Source organism: Apodemus sylvaticus, chromosome 3 (assembly GCF_947179515.1).
Source record: "Apodemus sylvaticus chromosome 3, mApoSyl1.1, whole genome shotgun sequence".
In the NCBI taxonomy this organism is placed as follows: Eukaryota; Metazoa; Chordata; class Mammalia; order Rodentia; family Muridae; genus Apodemus; species Apodemus sylvaticus.
In genome coordinates this window covers 24,722,624-24,745,503 of record NC_067474.1, presented here as the reverse complement: position 1 = coordinate 24,745,503, position 22,880 = coordinate 24,722,624, and the positions used below count along the sequence as shown (strand labels likewise).

Sequence of the window (22,880 nt, the reverse complement as noted above, 5' to 3'; positions counted from 1 at the left end):
AAAGATAGTCCAAGCAGCAAATAGACCTAAGCAGCAAGCTGGTGTAGCCATTTTTTTTTTTATATCTGTCTAAACGACTTCAAACCAACATAATCAGAAGAGAGGGAAGGGCACTATGTATTCATAAAAGGGAAACATCTACTATGAGGACACTGCAATTCTGAACATCTGTGCACCAAAAGCAAGGAACCCAAATTCATAAAATAAACACTACTGCGGCTTACAACACACATTGATTCACACACATAGTGGAGACTTCAGTACCTAATCTCACTGACAGACCAACCAGACAAAACTAAACGGAGCAGTGCTCAAGCTAACTGACATCAAGAACCAAATGGCCCTAACAGATATTTATAGAACATAAGAAACAAACCCGCAACCTAAGAGCACTCCTGCTATCTCTAGAGCAGAAGGGAGTCACACCCAAAAGGAGTAGATAGCAAGCAGGCAAAACACCCATGCACATAAAATAATAATTCTAAGAAAAAGCTTACATTAAAATGTGCTTTTGAGTGAGATTAACAAAGTTTTTACTGCCTCCATCAAGAATGTTAAGTGAACTTGGATCCAAAATTAAAAATAACCCCACATTTATTCAGAGGGGGGAGGGAAAGGAGAGAGAATGAGGAGGTACATGTGTGTGTGTGTGTGTGTGTGTGTGTTCAGGAAGCAGTGTAGTATGGACATCAGAAGACGATCTGCAGGAACTGGTTTTCTATATTGTGTGGGTCCGGAGGATTGAACTCAGGTTATAGGCCTTTGTGGCCTGATAAATACATTTCTGACATTGGAGAACTGAAACTATGTATAGAATGGGTGATGTATTCAATTTTCCATATTGTCCCTCTAGAGGAAAAACAGACTAAAAAACCACAACTTCCTACCCTTACTCCCATGCTCTGTAGACCAGACTGGCCTCAAAACTGAGAGAGTCACTTGCCTCTGCATTTGAGCACTGAGATTCAGTGCTAGAGCCATGCCTGGATCTAAAAAATACTTTTAAATTGCCGGTTCAATATATGCACACACTGGAGTATCGGTTCTCTCTCTTGTCTCTGTGTCTCTGTCTCTCTTCCAGACAGGGTCTTATTCTGTAGCCCATGCTGGCCGCCTTGAGCTCACGCTCCTCTTTGCTCAGTCTCTGGAGCTGGGATCCCGCGTGCATTGCTACACCCAACCTTCCCGAGTGTCTGAGTGTGCATGCGTGTGCATGCTTCTGCTCTCTTATTATTTGGGAACACACACTGTCAATCAAAAATGTCTAAGTTTCTTACATAATTGCACAGAGACATAATTTTGAGGAGTAAGTTAGTTTATTGAAAGAAAAATCTGTAAATATATCTTAATACAAGAATTTGAGCATCAGCCACTTTGAAATCTCTTTTGCTGTAATTAAATGTTTTTTTAAGTACATAAGTGTGTCATGGTCAGGCAAAACTTGCCTCTCCGTCTTTCTTTTTTCTTTTGTACTACTGGGAATAAACTTAGGGCCCTGCATGCAGTGCAAGTACTCTATTTGGGAGCTACACCCTATGCTAGGAAAGAGCTTTCAGCGATCAGACGTTTGCTTGGTGGCAAGGACGGAGTCAACAGACAAGCAAGCAGATCATATTTGTGCTAAAATGAACATCCTTTCAGAGTGCCCCGTGTCACTCACTTAAGTAATACACAACAGGAAGTGGACACACAGAATAGAATTCTGGCAGACTAGAAAAACCCTGAAACGGCTATGGGGCTTGGAGGTAAAACTGAGGTAATGCATGGTACTATGCTACAGTTCCTCCCATCTCAGTGATATCAGCAGAGCCCAGTGGCTACCCATCGCTTCTCTATGCTTCGGTAAAGAACGGACCAACCTGATCTGCTGGAAAGTCCATAGGTCGTCTGAGAATCATCTCACGGCTGCTCATTCACAGTTATGGAGCATACTTGAAAAGTCCAACAATGACTTATTTGCAGGATTTTAGTAACTTTAGCTGCATCAAAAATCTTATATGTATAAACAGATGTTTGCTAATAGAAAACTAAACAACTTTTGATCAATGAGCAAAGGAGGGAAATATGCTAAAACTGGCAACATCATCACTATTACTATTATGCAAAATACTGAACTGAGCTGGTGAGGAGATACATATAAGGCGGGGTTCACAATGTCCCCAGACTCTTGACTCGGTTAACCAGTGGTGACCTGCTTTTTGTCATGTTCAACTTCTAGTCTCTGATGATGGTGGATCAGAACAGGAAGAGTGACGAACACCCACATACAGTGACCTCTCTGCGCTGCCAGTGGGCACTCATTCATGACCATGATACATGAGGGACCTTTGGAGTGGGTGAGCAGTCAGTATGGCAGTTGCTAGGGAAAAGCTGGAAATTTGCATGAAATGTCACAATTTCAATCCCTAAAAGGAGACAGGCTGGTGAATGCAGGTATTTTAACCTACTAAGTAAAATGTCCACATCAAAAGGAAGAACGGCAAGGTGTCACAGTACACGTGTCTTTTCCAGTCCATTGTCTTCAAAAAATGTGTGCAGTTACACAGAATGCAGTGCCTTTTCCCAAGGGCACAGCACCGCTGTGCACTGGGACTCGGGTTGGTGCGTGCAGTTTGTCCTCACGGGTGCAGCTGCTGGGATGTGAACGCTCTGCATCCTCAGTGTTTACCACAGACCCAGCGAAGCTGATGGTCTGTCTGCAGGTCAGTGAGTTCTTCAACAGTTCTCCAGCTACACTGGCAGGCATACGCCCGTGCTCCTTTCTTCTCGATCAGCTTTGTTCTGAGTTTGTGGAACTCTGGCATGTTGTTTCTGTAGTGAAACAGACAAACTTAAGCATAGCGTCCGTGCTTCATGTTTAATAATGCAAAAGAAAAAAAAAGTTCTGTTTAGTTTCCTGCAGCCTCTCAGCTAAAACTCAGGAGTCTCGATCTGTTTACACCAGCAACAGGAGACATCCTTAGGTGTCGGTATCTGACACTGTTTCTCTGACTTTTAAATGGCCATCTGCTAGAAGTGATTGTTCTGAAGACTCTCCGATGTCACTAATCAGAGAGGACAGGCATGGGAACAGAAGGGGAGGTGAGGAGGCGCACTCCTACCTCAGACACTCCTGTGCCTCTGAGGCCTATCTGTGCCAGTGCTGGAAAGGCAGTGGGCTTCTGATGTATTAGCTGTAGCACACTTCTACTACTGGGAACCCAAGTCTGTTAGTTCTCTAAGATAAACTCAGACTTTCTTTCATTTGTATGCATGATCTGCTTATTTATTCTATGAGCAACAAAGCACCTATCCTAAAAAATTACTGAAGGAACAAGAAAGACAATCACTGAAATGATAACCATTGGGTTTGTTTGCATTATACCAATACAGAAGTTATTGTGAGTTTAGTTACTACAAGAAAATCAATTATAATCTTTATAATTCATGTAATACGTTTATGAACATATCTTTAGAAAATAAAACTGGGTAATCTAAAAGTAAAATGTTGGGGGGGGGGGAACCAAAGCAAAGAGAACAGGTGAAATGTGGTGTACAAGCTACCGAGGGGTGGCGGCCAGGGTTCATTACTATCATCTCTTCTACTAATCGGTCTCTTCAGAAGGCAGTTTCCAAAGTGCCCTCTGGTGGTCAACGTGCATCACATTCATGACTGCAGTGTGCAAATTCAGGCACTATTTAGATGGTGAGAACCTACAAAACCCTAGAGTTTCTGGGCAACCGTCTGAGTTTAGGAAAGTGGCACCCTGGCCAGTAATGACCTAGCTCGGGTTATGCAGAACTAGGGAAAGAAAACAATAATCTTGTTTTATTTGAACAAAAAATGAGTCCAGGAAAACGAAGTTAATGGAAGGAGGTAATATTCCCTTTATTCAATCTGCTAAATTCAATATTTTGCTAAGCTTAGCATTTGCTATTTGACTGATTAGAGATTTTAGAAATAAAAAGAATAGATACAAGATGAATCAATAATATCTTTCAAGTAATTTTTTTTAAGGAACACTTATCTTAAAAGCTTAGAAAATAAATGCCATTATTTTCCTTTAAGGAGCATATATGACTTAATAGACAAATACAAGAATCTTATTAAGCTATAATGGCAGGATGGTCAGTAAATCCAGCTTATGTTTCCTTTCTAAAGATCTATATAGTATGTGAAAGCTACCACATGCTTATTTCTGACTTGTAAAATAACACAATGAAGCAACTGTACAGCATCCACTGTGGTGCCCCTGATACCACAAAGCAACAGATGTTATGCTCAGTGACACACTGGATGGGCTGTGAGACCTTCTATTCACCAACCACGCTGCTTTCCCCCAGGGAATCAGTCCCTGGGTCCCTTGTGTTTCATCTGTTCTCTACTACTCTTAATTTTAGCAGACTATGTTCTACTTCTAAACATGGGACCAGTAGATGTGCATCGTCATATTCCTAGTGAGCACTTGTGACCCTCCTAAGTGTCTTACTGCCTACTCTCTGACACAGAGGATGTGCCAATGTTCAGCATAGAGAACTAACAAACTTGTTTTCCCAGTAACAGAATGTGTCAGAAGCCCACTGCCTTTCTGTCACTTGCACAGGCCTTTGTGGCACAGGCGAGTATCTGAGGTAGGAGTGTGCCTCCTATGTCCCACTCTGTTCCCATGCCTCTCCTCTCTGACTAGTGACATCAGTAGGTCTTCAGAACAGCCACTTCTAGAAGGCTGTCATTAAAAAGTATCTTTTTCTACATAAACTCCTTTTCCCCATCAGTATTCAGGACACTTCTGTTCAAATATCCCTGACGTATCCATCCTTCCCTTTACCATATAAGCCCAAAACATCTTAACAAAACAAGCGCTAGCTCTGCACTGGCTTCTCCCAAGCTGCCCTCTTGGGTAAGAACACCCAATCTCAGGGCTTCAATGGTGAATGCCTCCTCTTGGAGCTTCAGAGTTTTAACAGCACCTGGAACCTGGTGTCTGGCTACCTGGAACCTGGTGTCTGGCTTCTTCCTTTCAAGGGACACAAGCATCGTCCATCTGTGTGAACCAAGAAGTCTAATAAGACTCAACCTAAGATGCTAACTGCCTCTCGCATTCCGCGGCCAGAATTTTGTCTAGAATATCTTTCTGGTACATCTGCTTCTGCCTTTCTCACTGCCGTGAATCACAACAGTATCCTGTATTACTGTAACACCCCGTCATTAATCTTCATGATTCTCCACTGGCCTGCTTCCCTGTTACCCCTTAAATGCTGAGAGTGCTGATGAGTGTTTGTAAACCTAAAACCCAGAAAACAGGCAGGAAGATGCTACAGGTTCAAGGATAGCTTGGTCTGCTAAGTTCCTGGCCAGCCAGAGCTATACTGTGAGAATTAAAATATGAATAGACCTCTCTCTAAATTAGAGGCTTTCAACTTCGAGTCACCACTGAAAGGACTAAATTTAAGCTCCTTACTACTGCTTTGCTAATTTTTTTTTTAAAGGTTTTTTGAGACAGGGCTTCTCTGTGTAGTCCTGGAAATCCTGGACTATCACTCTATAGACTAGGCTGGCCTTGAACTCTTCTTTAACTAGGCTTCTTGAAACTCTCTGAAGCTCCAAGAGGAGGCATTCACCATTGAAGCCCTGAGATTGGATGTTCTTACCCAAGAGGGCAGCTTGGGAGAAGCCAGTGCAGAGCTAGTGCTTGTTTTTAAGATGGGCTTATATGGTAAAGGGAAGGATGAATATTTGAACAGAAGTATCCTGAATACTGATGGGGAAAAGGAGTTTATGTAGGAAGAGATTCTTTCCAATGACAGTCTTCTAGAAGTGGCTGTTCTGGAGACCTACTGATGTCACTAGTCAGAGAGGACAGGCATGGGAACAGAGTGGGAGGTGAGGCTCACTCCTACCTCAGATACTTGCCTGTGCCTCCGAGGCCTATGCAAGCGAACTCAAGAGATCCCCCTGCCTCTGCCCCTGGAGCACTAGGACTGAAGAGCTCTTGTCATCTCTTGCTCTTGTTCAAACTACTTCTGACTCTGCACTCAGGCCATCTGATTTCACATCTCTCTGTGTCTTTAAAAATACCCCACAAGTGCTAAGGACATAACTCCAATCACAGAGCTCTTGGCTAGCATGCATGAAGTCCTGATTCAAACTCTAGCTCGGAATACCCAGGCCTTTCTGGGTGCTGGAGGAGAAGTGTGTCCATCTCCCTTTTGCTCTAGCTGCACTCCCACAGCCAGTGTGATGCTCTCTATGCTGTCTCCCTCTCAGAACTGTGCTTAGAGCAGGAACTGGATGCTCTTCACCTTCTGAGCCCAGTTTCTAAGTGTGGCCGACGAGGTGTCGAAGAATGCCAATTGGATAAAGAAATGCTAAGAACTTACAGGCAATAGATGCTTCAATGACTTGCATTGCGGCTGAGAACCATATTCTTTAGTTGTTATTCTCATCTTTTAAACATATTCTTATGTATCTTGAGGTTCAGATTATATTTTTCACTGATTTATGTAATAACTACTAGTTTAGTTTTACCAGTGTAATAATTCTAGTAATCACTATTTTTGGTAAAACTATATTCTAAAATGAGACTACTGATTATATACAGTAAACTGACTAGTGTCTCTTTTCTCTTGTAATAAGGTCTGGTCTTCAGAGTGTTCCATGCATCTGCCATTCTGGAAGACTGAGACACTGTATGTTTCTCATGTACCAAGTCAATCACTTACAAACTTACTCTGCATGCGCTCGCTACTGTTTCGACGTTACACACATCTCACTAGCTAGTGTTATAAAAATTCTTGTCCATGTTGGTCACTTACGAGAATTGCTTAGTCACTTTGTTAGATTAACCAGGAGATGGTGAATCGTAAAATCCAAACCAAACCAAAACAACAAAAATACCCCAAAGGGGTCTGAAATTTAAAGTTAATTTTCCAAATATGAGAGTAAAAATGGTTGAAGGTGAGAGGAGGAGGTTGAACCTGGGATTCTTGCACTACAGTAGACTCTTTTTGGGTTAGGACTGTGAAACTTCCGCAGTTATACTTTTCTATGTGCTTGCATATTTTGTGTTATATACACACACGAGTGCACAAGTGAGTTTCAAACAGAGTGATGACTAAAGAAAGCAAAATGCATGATGAAGCATACTTGGAAGGACAGGCAGGGTCGGGGAGAGAAATGGGGTCAGTGTGTCAGGAGATGGAACCTGCAGAGTCAGATGGAAAGAATGAGGTGTCAAAGTCTGTAGGAAGACAAGGTTGCCCAGAAGCTGGATGGAGGGGCTTGACGATGACATCTGTGTGCAGAAGAGGCCTGGGCAGGATGACACCATCCTCAGAGCTCCACTGTGATAGCGAGCTTGCAAAGAATGGTCTGAACAAGGAGGTCATGGGCACAAAAGTCAGTGAGGCTACTTCTGTATTCTCATTCTGAAACACATCCTTACGGAGGAGGCTGACAGCACACAGATTCAAAGAGATGAGGAGGGTGAGAGTCAGAGACACAAGACTACATAAGTAGACCAACAACCAAAACACATGAATACGCAAGGGTGAAACTTCAGAAACATACCTGAAGAACAGGTAATCACATGACTTGTCCCACATATAGTCATTGTAGCTCACTATCCAGAAATCACAGGCTACACATCGCAGTCGGTCACATGCTCTGCTCAGAGGGAAAGAAATGCATTAGAGATGATTGCTGTTTAAATATGAAAATATAGCAATATGCTCCAGATAATTGAATAAGCAACAGAAAGATACAGATTAATCAACTGTAATTGTTTGTACTAAAGGATTGTTTATATGTTCAAGCTTTCTGATCAGATGTGGTAGTACACTCCTTTAATCCCAGCAATTGGGAAATACCTTAGCACTGTGATTTCAAAGCCAGCCTGATCTTTATAGTGAGTTCTAAGTCAGCCAGGGCTACACAGTAAGACTCTGTTTAAAAAGAAACAAAACCAAAATGCAACAAAACTCTTCCAGGTTAATTTTCATATCTATCTTATAAAGGTCTTACATAATATCTGCATATATACATATATAAATGAATAATATATGGACATAAGATGAAGAGTGGATTGGCAGATCAAGAATGTGAAACGCTACACTGAACCCAAACTCTCTTCCATGAACTGCTTCAATGCTGGAACCATCACTTGCTGTTTCCAAAATATCTGGTCTCAGTGCTTTCATTTGCCCATTACAGAAAAGCTGCTGAGAACCTGTCTGCCTGTGATGCTCTTAGATTCTAGTGACAGATTAACTAAACAGTATTCACTGTAAATAAGTTAGTAGTATGTCAGCAGATGAAAGGTGCTTTGAATGAACTAATAGATTCGGGTAAGGAAATTAGGAGTACTGGGAGGAGATGGGTTGGGATTCTGAATTAGGTAGCCTGGACTGCTCTCATTGAGCGGGTTCTTTAAGAACAACTAAGGGTTATTTGAGGGAGAAAAAGATCATGCTTGTATAGTGATGGCAAAGATGCTATGAAGAGCAAGACTGTGGCTGTGCTGGAGAGTGAGGACCCAGTGCCCGTCTAAGGAGATGAGGCGACAGGCGTCTCCTGAAGGTACTCTGAAGTAGAGGTGTATGTGTGAACATGGAGACTAAGAAAAGTGATACTATACACAAGTTTAAAGGAAGTATGAATTGTTGCTACAGCAACAGAAACAGAAACCTCTGTTATTTGAAATATTTAATAAACAGATTCAACAGATACATTTAATAAAAATAAAAAGTTGATGAGCTGTTAGGATATACACACAGGGAGAGGAGAGGGAGGGAGGGAGGGAAAGAGGGAGGGCAGAGAGAGAGAATACAAGCATGGGCACACACACAGGAACAGGGTAGCAAACCCGATAGTCACTGCTTTAACCCTACACACAAAGTACTTACAAGGACAACAAAGTGAATAAACAAGATAGTCTCCATGGGCTAGGGAGCAGTACAGACACTGGCTCTGAATACAAAGTGCTTTAGTCAAGGAATTTCTTTCAGACTCAATTTTTCTTTATATATTTTCCAATTTTGCTTTTGCTCTTTCTGATAGTGTTGTTTCAATATACTTTACTAATATACTTTTTTCCAGTAATATTTCTGCAACAAATAAAATAAAACAAGCCCATTAGTAAATTTTTTCCTTTAAAATTCAAATATAGGCTAGGCAAGGTGGCACATGCTTCTAATCCCAGTATTTTCAATACGGAGACAGAAGGATCATCATTGGCTACATGGTAAGTTCAAGGCTAGCCTGGACTACGTGAGATCATCTCAATCTTCAGATATCTAACTTCAAAAATGAAATAGTGGGGAATTTTTGGTCTGAAAGTTTCCTTGAGAATGAATGTTTAATAATAATTCTAAAGTATCAATGACAATAATAACTAAACATTTACAATGTTTTGTAATCATCCTCTTTTAAACTGTTAGTGATTGCTGAGGTTGTCAGTTGGGGGGGGGGGATGTCGACACAGTTGCAGTTGTAACACTTGAATCAGGTTTGGAATTTAAGTCAGGAACTACAAATGATGGTTCCCAAGGCTCCTATAACTCGTGTTCTTATGCAGATGTAGTTTATTACGTGGTCACAACAGAGTGCTAACTTTAATACCTTAATACACATGTGCAATTTGGCTGAATTATTGCTATTATGGGAACCATAATTTAGATTTTCATGACATTTTGTGTGTAAAATCTCAACCATTATGCTATATGTACTTTTAAATTTAAAATTTAGTATTTATCAAATCTATTCACACTACTATATTTTCTTACAAACACTGCCCTATGAGAAAACTAAAACCAACATGCAGCGAAGAAATGATTCTGCTGCTATGATCTACTCTGTTAGGTTATCTCTAACGCTGGCAATGGGATAATACAGCCTTGCAAGTAATTTACAAATACGTTAACAATGAACTCGATTGACTTGAAAAGGATGCCTCAGTTTAATCCACCACACTTGTTAATGACACCATGTTCCCACTACTGTTCCATCTCCTTTCCACCAATCTTTATGCTCTAAACAGTTCACACCACCCCTACAGTGGGGCTTAGTCCAGGAGCCAAATGCACAGAGGCAGTGAGCATAACAGCTGATTTCCGTCATGCTCAGAACATAAAAATTAGTACCTAGGACCTCTGAATATTCTTCTCAGGACTATGGCATTTGCACACCTTATGATAAGGTCATGTTTCAACAAATCCTTCTTAAGTAAAAACCGTGTGTAACATATCTGATCTATTGATCATCACAACACAGAGTACTGCTTGCTAGCCTTGTGACTGGGTGGCTTGCTGTCCTGCCCAGCATTCAATATATAATGCTAATCTGGGAAAGGATGATAAGAGTTAAAAATTGAAACATTGTGATTACTGAATGTGTTAGTCACATCTGGGCTATTGTAAGTCAAATATGTGTTAGCATAAAATAAAATCATAATTCCAATGAAAAATAAACTAAGTTTTCCCCTACAAAATATGGAGGGACTATACTAAGGAGGATGCTTATATAGTTATCCAATTGATAAGCAGAATTGATCATTTTATGGATGTTTATGGTGGGAATGCCCAAATACAGTTCTTCCATATAACCACTCAGACTCTGTAGTTCTTAGTTAAATCCCATCAGATCTACACAGTAGGCTAGAAAGTCTTGATACTTGGACAGTTTCAAAATAATGGTGCCTGACTAGGTACGATGTCACATTCTTGTAATCTCAGTACTTGAAAGATAGAGGTAGGAGGATCAGGAGTTCAAAGCCACCCTTTGCTAGACAGCGAGTTGAGGATAGCCTGGGCCACATGAAACCTCATATCCAAACGAAAACAGAGGTTGGAGAGATGGCTCAGCAGTCAAGAGCACTGACTACTCTTCCTGAGTTCAATTCCCAGCAACCATATGGTGTCTCATAATCATCCATAATGAAATCTGACCCCCCTTCTGGAGTGTCTGAAGATAGCTACAGTGTACTTACATATAATAAATACATAAATCTTTTAAAAAAAAACAAAAAGAAAAAAAAAGCAGCAGTGAAAGCAGCTATGAATCTTCCTTTTCCACAGGGTGGAAACTAGCACACGGGAAAACATTATGGGTTAGGAAATCAAGTTACCAATTTGAACCCTTGCTTTGTAATAATGTACCCATTGACCCTGGACATATCACCGGGGAGGTGTTTTGCTTGTTTGTTTGTTTTTGTTGTTGTTGTTGTTTGGTCTGGGGCTAGGTGGAGAAACAGGATTTTGCTATGTAGCTATGGCTGGCCTGTAATTACTATGTAGTCCAGGGTACCCTCAAACTTGTGGCAAGCCTCTTGCCTCATGTTCTCAAGTGCTGAGGTTACAGGCATGAGGTAATAGGCCAGTCACCTGGAAGTAATTCTTTTTATTCATACATTTGTTTACTTCTGTGTTATGTGCATAGATGTCAGAGGAGAGCTCAAGGAATTAATTCCCTCCTTCAACCACGTGTGTTCTGGGGTCAGACTCAGGCCACGAGGCTTGGCTGTAATGCATTACACTCATTAGCCACGCTGCTGGCTTTCTGGAAGTTGTTATTAACTTTCTTATTCACCAAGGCCTTTTACTCTTCAAATTCTTTCAATTCTATATTCTAAATATAAAATTTAACATCTTTCCCTTAGACCCAGTCACACTCAGGCGATGGCTACCTTTCTCTTTTCCCTAGACTGTGATAACTACAGCTCCAATGACCACCTTAGCATTCTCTTCTACATTAATCTTGGAATCCTCAGATTCCAAGTCATCCTGAAGTCCATGTGACTTTTTTTTTCCTTGCAGTACTGCGAAAGGTTTCATGATATCCTTAAAACCCAGTAAGTCTGGTTTTTATAGGCAAAGATACTGAGCAAAACTTTAGAAGAGTCGTCCTATGGGTCGGTGTGGGGCCCAGGAATGCTGCCATCAGAGCGCCTCCTCCTCGGGCTCTGCATGCAATCATTTGCTTTCCTACCTGCTTCCTTCCTGGGCACTTTGTTTTGACTAACTAGCACACGATCTGGATGTGCATTCAAAGCATGTAAAAGATGAAACAAACAGCAAAGTAGAAGCTAAAATGGAATAAGGAAGTGACTGACTGTACTGTGTGAGGAAGGCACACAAGACAGAGGGCCATGCCTTAGGAAGGAATACTGCTCAAAACAGCACCTGCCTCAGGGCACAGAGTGAGAGGCGGGGGAGACCAAGCTCTTCAGCAAGGACAGTCATAAGTTTAGAGTTGAAGTGGGACAACTCCTCTGGATGTGTATGAGGAGCAGAGAAGTCGGAAGTGGACAATAGCAGAAATTGTTGCTGTAGTTCCTGATAACTTGACAGAAGTCACCTTAGAGGTGTCATAGATCTGAAAATGACTGAGTACAACGGGACTGACTCAGGCAACTGAGGGCAGATAGCAAGACTACAGCTGCCTCTAAGATCAGTTTGTATCTTCAATTCTGTCCTGAGTTAGGCCTCAGGACATTGCGATTCAACTGCTTCCAGTTCTTATAGAAGGCAACAGCCAGTTTCTAATGCTCCCTATTTCACTTTGGTACCACGGCCTGGCCTTCCTAGAATCTAAGCTGGTACTACCAACCCCCAACAGCGTCTATTTTGGCCCGCTTCTCTTATTTAATGTAACAACCCTCCAGAATATACAATAACTTAATGTAGTCTTTTCTTCTTAAAAATGAACACAAATGAAAAAGTATTTAGAAACTGGGGAAAAAAGATGGGACTGTAGGTACGTGGGCCTCTGTTGAAAAGCAGAACTGAGAGCAGCAGGGTCGTACAAAGGTCTGCCTACACTTCTCTCCCAAATCGTGCAATGGTAATGGAAGGTTCTAGAAGTGATATCATGTGAATAGACCATTACAGAATCAACAATGTAAAATAAAATAAATTAGAAAAACAAGAAGTGATAGGAGTTTGCCATGAGTGGTATCTTGACTCTTAAGACTGCCTAAAAAGAACTGAACAAGAGAACAGGGTCTTGAAGGGCATGGGAAGAGAGAAAAATGACAGGTTTCCATTTTAGAAACATGTAAAGTCAACCGAGTATGCTAAAGAACTCTGGTTAATGAAGACCTTCAGCTTCTCATATTTTCGGGCCAAATCAGTGAGGCAAAGGCATTGCATCTGACGTACAGCTGCATTTACCCACACAGGTCACTCTTTCCGTGACCTGGAAGAAAGCACACTCTCCTGGTGCTCTGTAAGGACCTGGGTGGGCTCAGTGATCCAGGCCTCCAAGTGGGGCTCAGAACAGGGCATCAATACAACAAACACTACACAGTCAACATTACACTCCACCCCCCTTTTAAATACAGGTCTTGCTGTGTGGCTCCTGGCCTGGTCTTGAATTTGTAGCCATCATCCAGCCCCAGCTCCCACGTGCTAGGATTACAGGCATCTGCCACCTGCACAGCTCAGCCTTTAATAGTTATTTCCCAAAAACATTAAATGAGTCAACAAAGCATCTTTAGACTGGATAATACAACACACAGCTCCCAACTCTCATCACAAAGCAGACTGAAGTCAAGGAGTCCCTGTACGTAAGTGCTCATTTCCCATAGCCTACCTCTGTGAAGTGTTTGTTCCAATCCCACATGGAATGGCGCTTCCACTGAGATACACTGGGCTGCAACTAGACATGTTCAGCAGGTGGAGAAAAATGAAATTACAATAACAAAAAAAGAAACATGAGAAGTTAGTTTGGCCTCGATGAATCTATGCTTTCCTAGCAAGCCAACTAGTTCAAGAAGGAGATATTTATTACAGGATCACTCTCTATAGGATATAACCTGCATCAGGAACACTCAAGGAACTAAAATGAGTCACAGAAAAATGTGTGCCAATAGTGTAAGGAATAAAGTAAATACTAAAGCATATAACAGAACATTAATTTTGAAAAACCATTAACACTTTTTTTTTAACAGAGCAGAAAATTATTTACAATAGTAATAATCTCCTATTTAATTTCCTTTACACTAAAGGGGTCACAGATCCTAAACACACTCTAGATATTGCTAGTGGCCTTGTCTGAAGGCCAACCAGGGCTTCGTTCTTCAATGCCAGTGCTGTTGAAATGGTAACAGAATCTCCTAGCCTATCCTCAAGGCATCTGCCCACTCGGTGTCCAATCCCCACAGCAATCCCAGCTTACCTTTTACTGGGGCCTTGGAGGGGAGCTCTGACAGTTGTGTTACTTGAAGATTTAGATTTAAATTTTTGCTAATCAAAGAAACAAACAAAAACAATAAGAGGACAAAGGGTTAGAGAACTGCACCTCCCCGTCTTATAATAGCAATATTTTAAAATGACATAAATAAAACATTTGGTGATATCCTGTCTAGAAACCCAAAACAGTCATCAAAACCTTTTAAAGGCAGAAGGAAGGAGAGATCCCTGAGGAATTTGCAAATTACAGTGTTTTCAGTCTAAGAATTTGATCTACCGTTGTTATGCATGTTACGATTTAGAGTTACTTTATACCTCTTCAGTTAATACCAGGACTCAGTGATTTAATGTGAAGGGCCTGCTATTTAAAACTTCATTCTGTAGAAATTTAATTGAGGAGGGGGAAAAAACCCAGGCTCATTTTTAAAGGTACTCATCTAAACTAAAAATAAACTCCTGTGTAACTTCAGGATTATTAATTTTGACCAAATGTAATGGTATCAAGCAATATATGACTATGGAAACTGTTGAGCTACCTAGTCATAACCACACAGTAGTTTCTATATGTTCGAATAACATCACCGTCATTAGTAAGCATTTATTAAGTGTTAACTGGAATAAAGTACCAAACATCATAAACCAACCACATACTAGGACCCCCGCCAGCAGAAGGAAGCTAGACAGAGAGAAGGCATTTAAAACTATGCACAGACATGCCTTCAGTTCACCTAGTGGTTGAGAAAGTTTAAGAGGCAAAAATATTTTATTTATCATTTCTCTTTAATTTTTATTTGATGTTAAAAAGGAAAGTATTGAAGTAAAAACTTCAATAATGCACATGAGAACCTTTTCTGGGAAGCATGTCTTTTATATTATATACAATCACAACTGTCACTCCAAGCTGGCACGCCGCAACATTTGCTGCTGATTCCTGGGGTTTAGGAAGTTGGGGTGAGGAACAATACTTCCAGGACACACCGGACACCTCCCTGATGTCACTCAGATTACTGCATTCTTTATCTGACAAATATTTTACATAGACCCACTTTCTCCCCTTTTCAGCTGGAAAATCAGATATAGTAGTGGGAGGGGAGGAGAGCAAACTAAATTCACATTTACTCCAGACTTCAAACCCTCGGAAATAAGCGAAGTTTGTGAAGACAAAGATATAGTTTATTGGTACAAATTTAAATATGCACCTTACTGTACTGATGGAAAGGATACAGGCTATCTTTGTGAAGGAAGGCAGTGCTGTATGATTTGCAGAGAGGTCTTAAATAATATTTTTAATTTTTATTTATTTAATAAAGTCCAGCTAAACATGATGGCTTATGCCTATAATTCTACCACCCAGAAGACTGACACAAGAGGGTCACTAATTCAAATTCAAGACCATCTTGGGCTAAATAGTGAGACACTAATTGTGACTCAGTCACAATAAAGTCACTTAGAGTACCTGTACAAGCCAGAAAAGAAGAAAAGGGCCATGGGGCGGGTAATGTCTTAATGGAGGGGGTGTTAGAGCACAGGTGATATAGAAACGGAAGGTGAAGGCTGGTAGTGGAAAGGTCCATCAGCGATGGCAGTGGATGATGAGATGTGAGGGCACGGAGGGCTTACCAGAATGGCATATGAAAAGCCATGAAAACCTATTACTTTGTATGCCAATTAATCTGTTAATTTTAAAAAGTCTAGAAGAAAAATACAGCATTCTAATACTACACTTATAAAAATATAAGTATTAACTTATGTTTAGAATGGGTGAATATGATGAGTTCCTCCCACTGAGGTGGCTTTTTGAACTTTTTATAAAGCTAAAATAGATAAACATTTAAAACATTAAAATATTTACAATTTAGACAAATCTAGTTTATGGAGTAATTAGTTTATGGAGTAACATTAATATCATTATATTCCAGATGCTAAAAAGCATTCCTGTACTAAAAGCTGACTGCTTTGGGCCTTTTAGAGAGGTATTCTTAGACACTACCATGAAATCTAAGTGACCAATATGATCTGTGAGATGACTTCTCTAATAACAGCTTTTCTAAGTTTTCAGTCTCATTGAGGAATTAATAGAAATACGCACAGTGTTTCTAACACTTTATCCCTCCACAATTTTTTAAGTGGAATAATTTCTTTACTTCTCAGAATTCAAAGAATTATATTCAGATGACTACTATGCCTTAACTTTTAAGACTAGTCTAAGCATCTCAAATAATGAATTACTACTGTACATTTAGATACTTACAAAAGATTTTTTGTCAAAGTTAGGCTCCTCGAATATTTCATTAATAAGACTGTCAAGATCATCTTCTTTTTTAAATGTTTCTGTTGATCTGAAAAGAAAACACGCGCACACATAGTGAGCCCTCACCTGGGCCTGTGAACAGATGTGCCACACATTTAAGTCCCGGCTAGAGTGACAGCACAGGGACGCTCTTCAGGTCAGGTATGGATCTGCGTCACAGCCCCAGGGCTGTGGAGCTGACTTGGCTGGAATGGCTGGGGAATGAGGGAAGGACAGACACACACAGAGGTTGGGATCAGGTGGGCCATGTGCTCTGGTGGACACTCAGTGCTCATTACAGACAAACAAGGAAGCTGCTGTCGCTGGTTTCTACACACCATGGCTTTAACTAAAGACGAGCTGTTTGAGAACAGCCCGACCTGGGGAAGCCTTTGCCATGCCATGGGTCTGAGGCTCTGAGGCTCTGAGATCCTTGACATGGAAGACCTTGTATTAATAATATATTTTCGGACTTCAATAGTCACAGAAAGAAGCGATTTGTTGAGACAAAGATATGGTATGTTGGTACAAAATCACATATGTACCTTACTATTATGCACTTAAGATATTTAAGCCAGTGTATATTAAAGAAAAAATTGGGATGTACTTTTCTAAATTATGTCAAGCACTTACATAAATTCAATACCATAAAATTTGAAGTCAAAACAATCTATCTTCTTTTCTATCTGAGCCAAAGCTCATGTCAGCATATGACCCAAAAGGGCAAATCTCCCCAAACTCAACAACCACTGCTACATGTATGTCATAATATTTCAACCACTTCAAGTTCTTCAGGGTCTACTGCCACCTTAAAAGAACATCTACTTAAAAGAACACTGAGCTGGGGACTTAGCACATGGTAGAGTACTTGTTTAGCATGGACAACGTCCTGACTTCTAATGTCCAGCCAGCATTGCCCAGTCTCTTGCCACTGCTCCAAAAAAATAAGTATTTAGTGTCAGGCAGACACAGTCCTAAGGCTTTCATCACTTCCATTTTTAGGTGAAGAATAGGCACTGAGAGACCCAGAAGCTTGTAAGGCCACACAGGTAAAGAGCAGTTCACATACTTACACGTTATGGGACAACTGTTGCTATAGTTTTTATGTTGTGGATACTGTTACTCAACTTCACAGGGTCACTGGACCATTTTATGGTTTGTTTTGGATTTTTTTGCTGACACAGTCACCTCCAGGCTTCGCCTCCATGGCCGCTCCTCCTCTCACTTCTATCCTTTCACTGCCTACGCTGGCACTTTCCTTGGCTTTAGAACTCTGCTCAAGACTTCCTTCTAAGCAAACCACCAGCACGCCCATCACTACACAGCGGGCCTCCAAGCTGCCTCTCTTTTTTACAACTGGCGTGGCCTATACCCATCATTTGATGTAGAATCAGTAATGCCCACGGCTTCCTCATTCTTAAACTACTGACATTTGGGGTCAGGTAAGTCCTGTATGTTGAGAGGAGTCACTGTCTAGGCTGTTCTACAGACTTCCTAGCTACCTGCTAGATGCCTATAGTATACTTTTTTTCCAGCTGTGATAACCAAAAGAACTTTTGCCACTGCAAAATCATCACTAGTCTACAAATACTGACCTAGTTACAGTGATTTAATTTCCCTGAATGTCAGAACTTTATCTACCAAAACAGTCTTTCAAACTGCTTTCAGGCATGATGTTCTATCTCTGGATTCATTTCTACATCTGTCAGCTACCTGGAATTCTTACCTCAAATCATTATTTTCAGGTTTGTCAGTTCCAACCCTGGGGGCCTAGCACTCAGATGAGACTGCCTCTGCCTCTGGGGTTATAGTGGTGTGGCCCACTGGGCCCCACCTATAGAGACGCTCTCAGAAGACTTCTCCTTTGGTCTTGATGACTGTCTAGGCTCTTTTCTCACATAATTAAGGAAGCTCAAGAGGCAGATGAATTTTTTTGTTGTTGTTAATTTTTCAAGTCAGGATTTCTAGCCTTGGCTGTCCTGGAAATCACTCTGTAGACCAGGCTTGCCTTGAGACAGATGAATTCTTAAGATGATGATGATGAGTATCATTAGTTTTGAAACCTGGTCTTACTACATTACTCAGCTGAGCCTCAAACTCAAACTCATTCTTAGATCAATGCTATTTGGTGAATGAAGGGACAACACCATCCACCTCAGTGGGTGACAGGGTAATGCATATTGGGGACTTAGCACAGAGAAAAGACTCGGTATACACTACCTGTTACTGTTACAGCCAGCATCTAGGAGATGGTATTACCTTTAGGTATTCTTTTCTTTATCACCCTGGACTGCATTAGTACTACAGCAGTATTTCACACAAACCAGATTGGTCTCTAAAAGAACACAACACCATTCACATATTTTCTTTTTTATCATTCTGAACACTTCAACAAATTGTATACATTTACCATTTATATTATAGCTATTCCTGGCATCCAGATGTACTATGGCCACTTACTGCAGCATTTGCAAAGCTATCATTTTAAGAGCCCATCTCAGTATTTTATTCACAAAAGATAAAAAACTAAGCCATGCAGTCAGCAGGCAGCCTGCTCATAAGCTCACAAAAGGCTTCCTTTGGCTCAGTGCAGAACGGTAGTGATGACATTCCCTGCTAGAGAGGAACGTCACTGAAAGCTTGGCTTAGGGTATATGTCGTTGTTTGCACTGTGCCTGATAAAAAGTTGTAGCACGACCACCGCTAACAGTTCTGATTTACTTTCGGCATTATACAAGTGCTAAGGTGGGTGGCGGCTGAGGGGCGCTGGATGGGTTCTGGTTGTCAGGGACAGATGGCTGGGGATGAACCACACAAATGGCTACCCCTCCAGTGTGGAGTTGCCTGCCCCAAGACAGTCTAAGCTTCCAACATGAAAAGGCTTGACACATTCTCTCCAACCATAAAGGAACAAAATTAAAACAGAACAAAAAGCAAACACTGCAAAGTAATAACATATATTAATGGAAGAATATTTTTCCATAAACATTCAGCCAAATGGGGTTGGTCAACTGAAAGCAGTCACTTTTTTTAAAGCAGTCACTGTAGTTGTCTTTTTATTTTTAATTTCTCTCTCTCTCTCTCTCTCTCTCTCTCTCTCTGTTTCTCTGTTTCTCTCTCTCTTTCTCTCCCTCTCTCTGTCTCTCTCTCCCTCCCTCCCCCCTCTCTCTCCCTCAGAGACCTGCCTGCCTCTGCCTTCTGAATTTTAAAGGCATGCATCCCCATGTCCAGTTAATTGTCTATTTTTAATAAACGCGTTGGAACCTCTATTTTGAACGCTTTTAGAATCTTTTCAGTGCTTCATCGTCCCCAGATTGAATTTTTATAAACAAATGACATGATAGGTTAAGTTTGTCAAGTTACAGAATATTGAAAAACCACAAGGGGCTCCAACCAGAGATGCAGCGCTAACACTGTGATCCCACGAGCTTTTCCCAAATGTTCTAGGCAAGCAACAAGTTTCCAAAAGATTCTAGCAGGAGTTATTACTGGCCCTAAGTTCTCATTTTAAAGGATAATGCAACAACGCCTGCTTTTTGTTATTGTTGTTCAAATCCCCCAAAGATTTAAGTGTCCTTAAATTTCGACCTGGATATGATAGGGCATTTGCTGGGTCCCTTAACTTGGAGACATGGGGAATGGCAGGCAACTGGGCTATTTGATTCAGATATTTACAATTATTTATCACCTAACTCCAGGAGCCTAAACAAGCCAGACATTTAAAATGGAATGGGTTTCTAACAACTGGCCTAAGGGTTGCCTGGTAACGGCGTGAGAGGCAAGGCGTTTACAGCCGGAGCCCCTCGCCTATGAGAACGCTCTGGGTCTGGTCGGCGTGGCCCTGTCGTGTCTCGGGAGGGACACCCCGATCCTGGTCAGGGGAGGGACACCCCGATCCGCGTCAGGGGAGGGACACCCACACCCCGATCCGCGTCAGGGGAGGGACACCCCATCCGCGTCGGGTTAGGGCTGTCAGGTAGGGTCTCGGCTCCCACAGGCTCGCCCGGGGGCGGGGTTTGAGCGGGGCCGGGAGGGCCGCCCAGGCCAGGGCGAGGACTAAGTGGACAGCAGCCCGGGCCGCGGGGGCGCGCGGCGGCGGAGGGCGGCTTAGGGCCCCGAGCGGCGCTGCTGCAGGGCTGTAGCAGAACCGTCCACCCGCCCGCGTTAACCTGAGAGTCTCTTTCTCCTGGGCTCCGTTCCGGTCGCTGCTGTACGTGCTGCCGCCGCCGCCGCCTTTGGGCTTTTGATCCAGCCTCAGGGGGTCGAGTCTGCAGAACTTGGTCTCGACTTCATCCAGAAGCTCGTCCAGGTCCTTCGCCATCTTGAACAGACGCGTCTTTCCCTCCGGAGCCTCGCTGGCCAGTGGTTTCCACGGCAACGCGAGAAACCGTCGCGCTGGCCAGAGGCCCCCCCCCCCCATCCTCGGCGCGTGCGCAAACCGCTGGGGGACTCGGGGCGCGCCGCCGCCGCCGCCGCCGCCGCGGCGCATACGGGCGCGCACTCGCGGTAGCAGGGGGTCCCGGAGGCCTGCGGACCGCGGAGGCGGGCAGCCGCAGGTGTCTCCCGTGGGTCCTGCGTGTCCCGAACCCGTCCCTTGGCGTCCACGCAGCCTGCGGGCCCGTTTTTCCCTCCGTCTCTCTCGCTCCGCTCCGGGACCTGACCACAAACAGCGTCTCTTCCCATCTTATCGCGACCCGTGGTCGCTTCAGCCGGCTGTACGAGTCTTAAATTATCCCGGGAGGGTCCGAGAATTTGCAGATCCAAGCTGTTCCTCTGGCAAAAATAAATCTCTCGGCCCGTAGTCGGCAGGATTCGAACCTGCGCGGGGAGACCCCAATGGATTTCTAGTCCATCGCCTTAACCACTCGGCCACGACTACTGGCGATGCTAATTTTGGCAGGGAGATTCTATGTAGACTCTGCATTGGAAGCTTATGCGGCTCGAAGGCGGGCTTGGATCAGAACGCAGTAAAAACCCCCGGCAGGGCCGCCTAAGCGAATTCGAACATTGTGGTTTGAAGAATTCTTAGAACCTGTCTGTCCATCTTTTCGATGCTGTGACCTAAAAGTGTTGGAGTTGAGTCTTCGAAGCCAGAGTCAGAGGGATAGAGAGGAGAAAGGGAGGGAGAGAAACGAGAGAGGGGCCCAGCTACTTTGTTGCTTATGGATGGAGGCATTTGCAGCAGAGATGCTGGAACTACCGGCCTTCCAGCCTCCCCCGCACACTTCCAGTTTTTCTCTGACAAGCAGCTCCGTAGACTGTTTTCTCTCATTAACAATTGTTATTCCTATCAATTTATGCACGGTAAGACTGTCTCACCAGGCTATGAAGCATTACTTTGAAAAAGAACATAAATCACGGTGCAAAATCCAAAACAAAATAAAGCAAAACAAAACAAGCCCCGCCAGTATTTTCAATTCCTGTGCTTTGAGCAGGTGTTCTATCTATATAGCCTCTATAGCCTAGGCTAGCCTTAGAACTTGAGGTCTCTCCTACCTCAGCCTCCCTGGTGTCGGTTTGTAACACAGACCTAAATCACAGCACCGCTTCCTGAACATAGCCCGCACACTGCAGTTCCTGAATTAGCCAAGAAGTTGAATTAGCCAAGAAGTAGGCACTCTGAATTCGGCAGACATCTGAGCTAGGTGATTTATTAGTTTCATTTATTTAATTCGTTCAAAATATTTTTAATTTTCCCAAGGAGCAACATGTAACGGTGAGCTGTATAAAAATGGTAGGTAATAGCTCACCAGAGGCCTTTGGAAGAATGACGTTTTGGGCGGCCTATTGTTGAGTGAAACCATTACTTGAAATGATCCAAGTTTACACTTTCAGTAAAACAAAGGTAATGTAGATCTAGCACACTCTAGTTGCCTCTCTGCGTGGCCTTGTTGCTGTTGAGACAGATTATATCATAAAATCTGTAAGAACTGTGAGTTTTGTTTTGTTTCCCCTTTCTGGGGTTAGACCTGGCAATCTCTTGTCACAGGGTTTCCTGAATCAACCTGTGGGCATTGCTTCCCGTTTCATGCTCCCAGGGGCCGGAGCTGGTTGGAGCTGTAGCCAGTTTGCATCCTCTCTGTGCCCTTGTCCTGACCGCGCTTTCTCGATCGCTCTCCTCTCCTCCTTTTCTCTGTTCTTCCTTAGTCACATGAAGGAAACTTCTAATCCGCCATTTTACCTTGGAAATCTTTTTTTTTTAAACTGGAGACAAGCCTTTCTAAAGATACATTTTTATTAGTTTTAATGCACTAGTGTGTGTGTGTGTGTGTGTGTGTGCGTGTGTGGCCTTGTGGTCAGGTGGCTGGAGCTGGGGTTACAGGCAGTGGTGACCTGCACGGTGTGGGGATGGGAATAGGACTCTGGTGCTCTGGAAGAACAATCTCTACTTTGCATGTCTTCTCATCGATTTATAATACTGGGA

The 22,880-nt window shown here is 42.6% G+C and overlaps 1 protein-coding gene and 1 non-coding gene across 2 annotated transcripts; both read right to left on the bottom strand.

The window, feature by feature from the left end:
* Positions 1-1,307: 1,307 nt before the first annotated feature.
* Positions 1,308-20,864, bottom strand: Cfap418 (cilia and flagella associated protein 418). Its single transcript, XM_052176059.1, has 6 exons — positions 20,626-20,864; positions 16,418-16,505; positions 14,153-14,220; positions 13,568-13,633; positions 7,550-7,645; positions 1,308-2,811 (listed from the first exon to the last, which is right to left on the bottom strand). The coding sequence occupies exons 1-6, from the start codon at positions 20,775-20,777 to the stop codon at positions 2,658-2,660; spliced, it is 624 nt and encodes a 207-aa protein (XP_052032019.1). The 5' UTR covers positions 20,778-20,864; the 3' UTR covers positions 1,308-2,657.
* A 389-nt stretch (positions 20,865-21,253) lies between these two features.
* Trnas-aga (transfer RNA serine (anticodon AGA)) lies at positions 21,254-21,335 on the bottom strand. Its single transcript has one exon. It is a non-coding gene; the product is annotated as a tRNA-Ser (tRNA).
* Between the last annotated feature and the right edge of the window lie 1,545 nt (positions 21,336-22,880).

Coding starts and splice junctions, on each gene's coding strand:
- Cfap418 (XM_052176059.1), bottom strand. CDS start 20,777: ATGGCGAAGGACCTGGACGAGCTTCTGGATGAAGTCGAGACCAAGTTC. Junction 16,506..20,625: donor CAGGAGAAAGAGACTCTCAG/GTTAACGCGGGC, acceptor TTTTCTTTTCAG/ATCAACAGAAACATTTAAAA. Junction 2,812..7,549: donor TGTGATTACCTGTTCTTCAG/GTATGTTTCTGA, acceptor GTTTCACTACAG/AAACAACATGCCAGAGTTCC.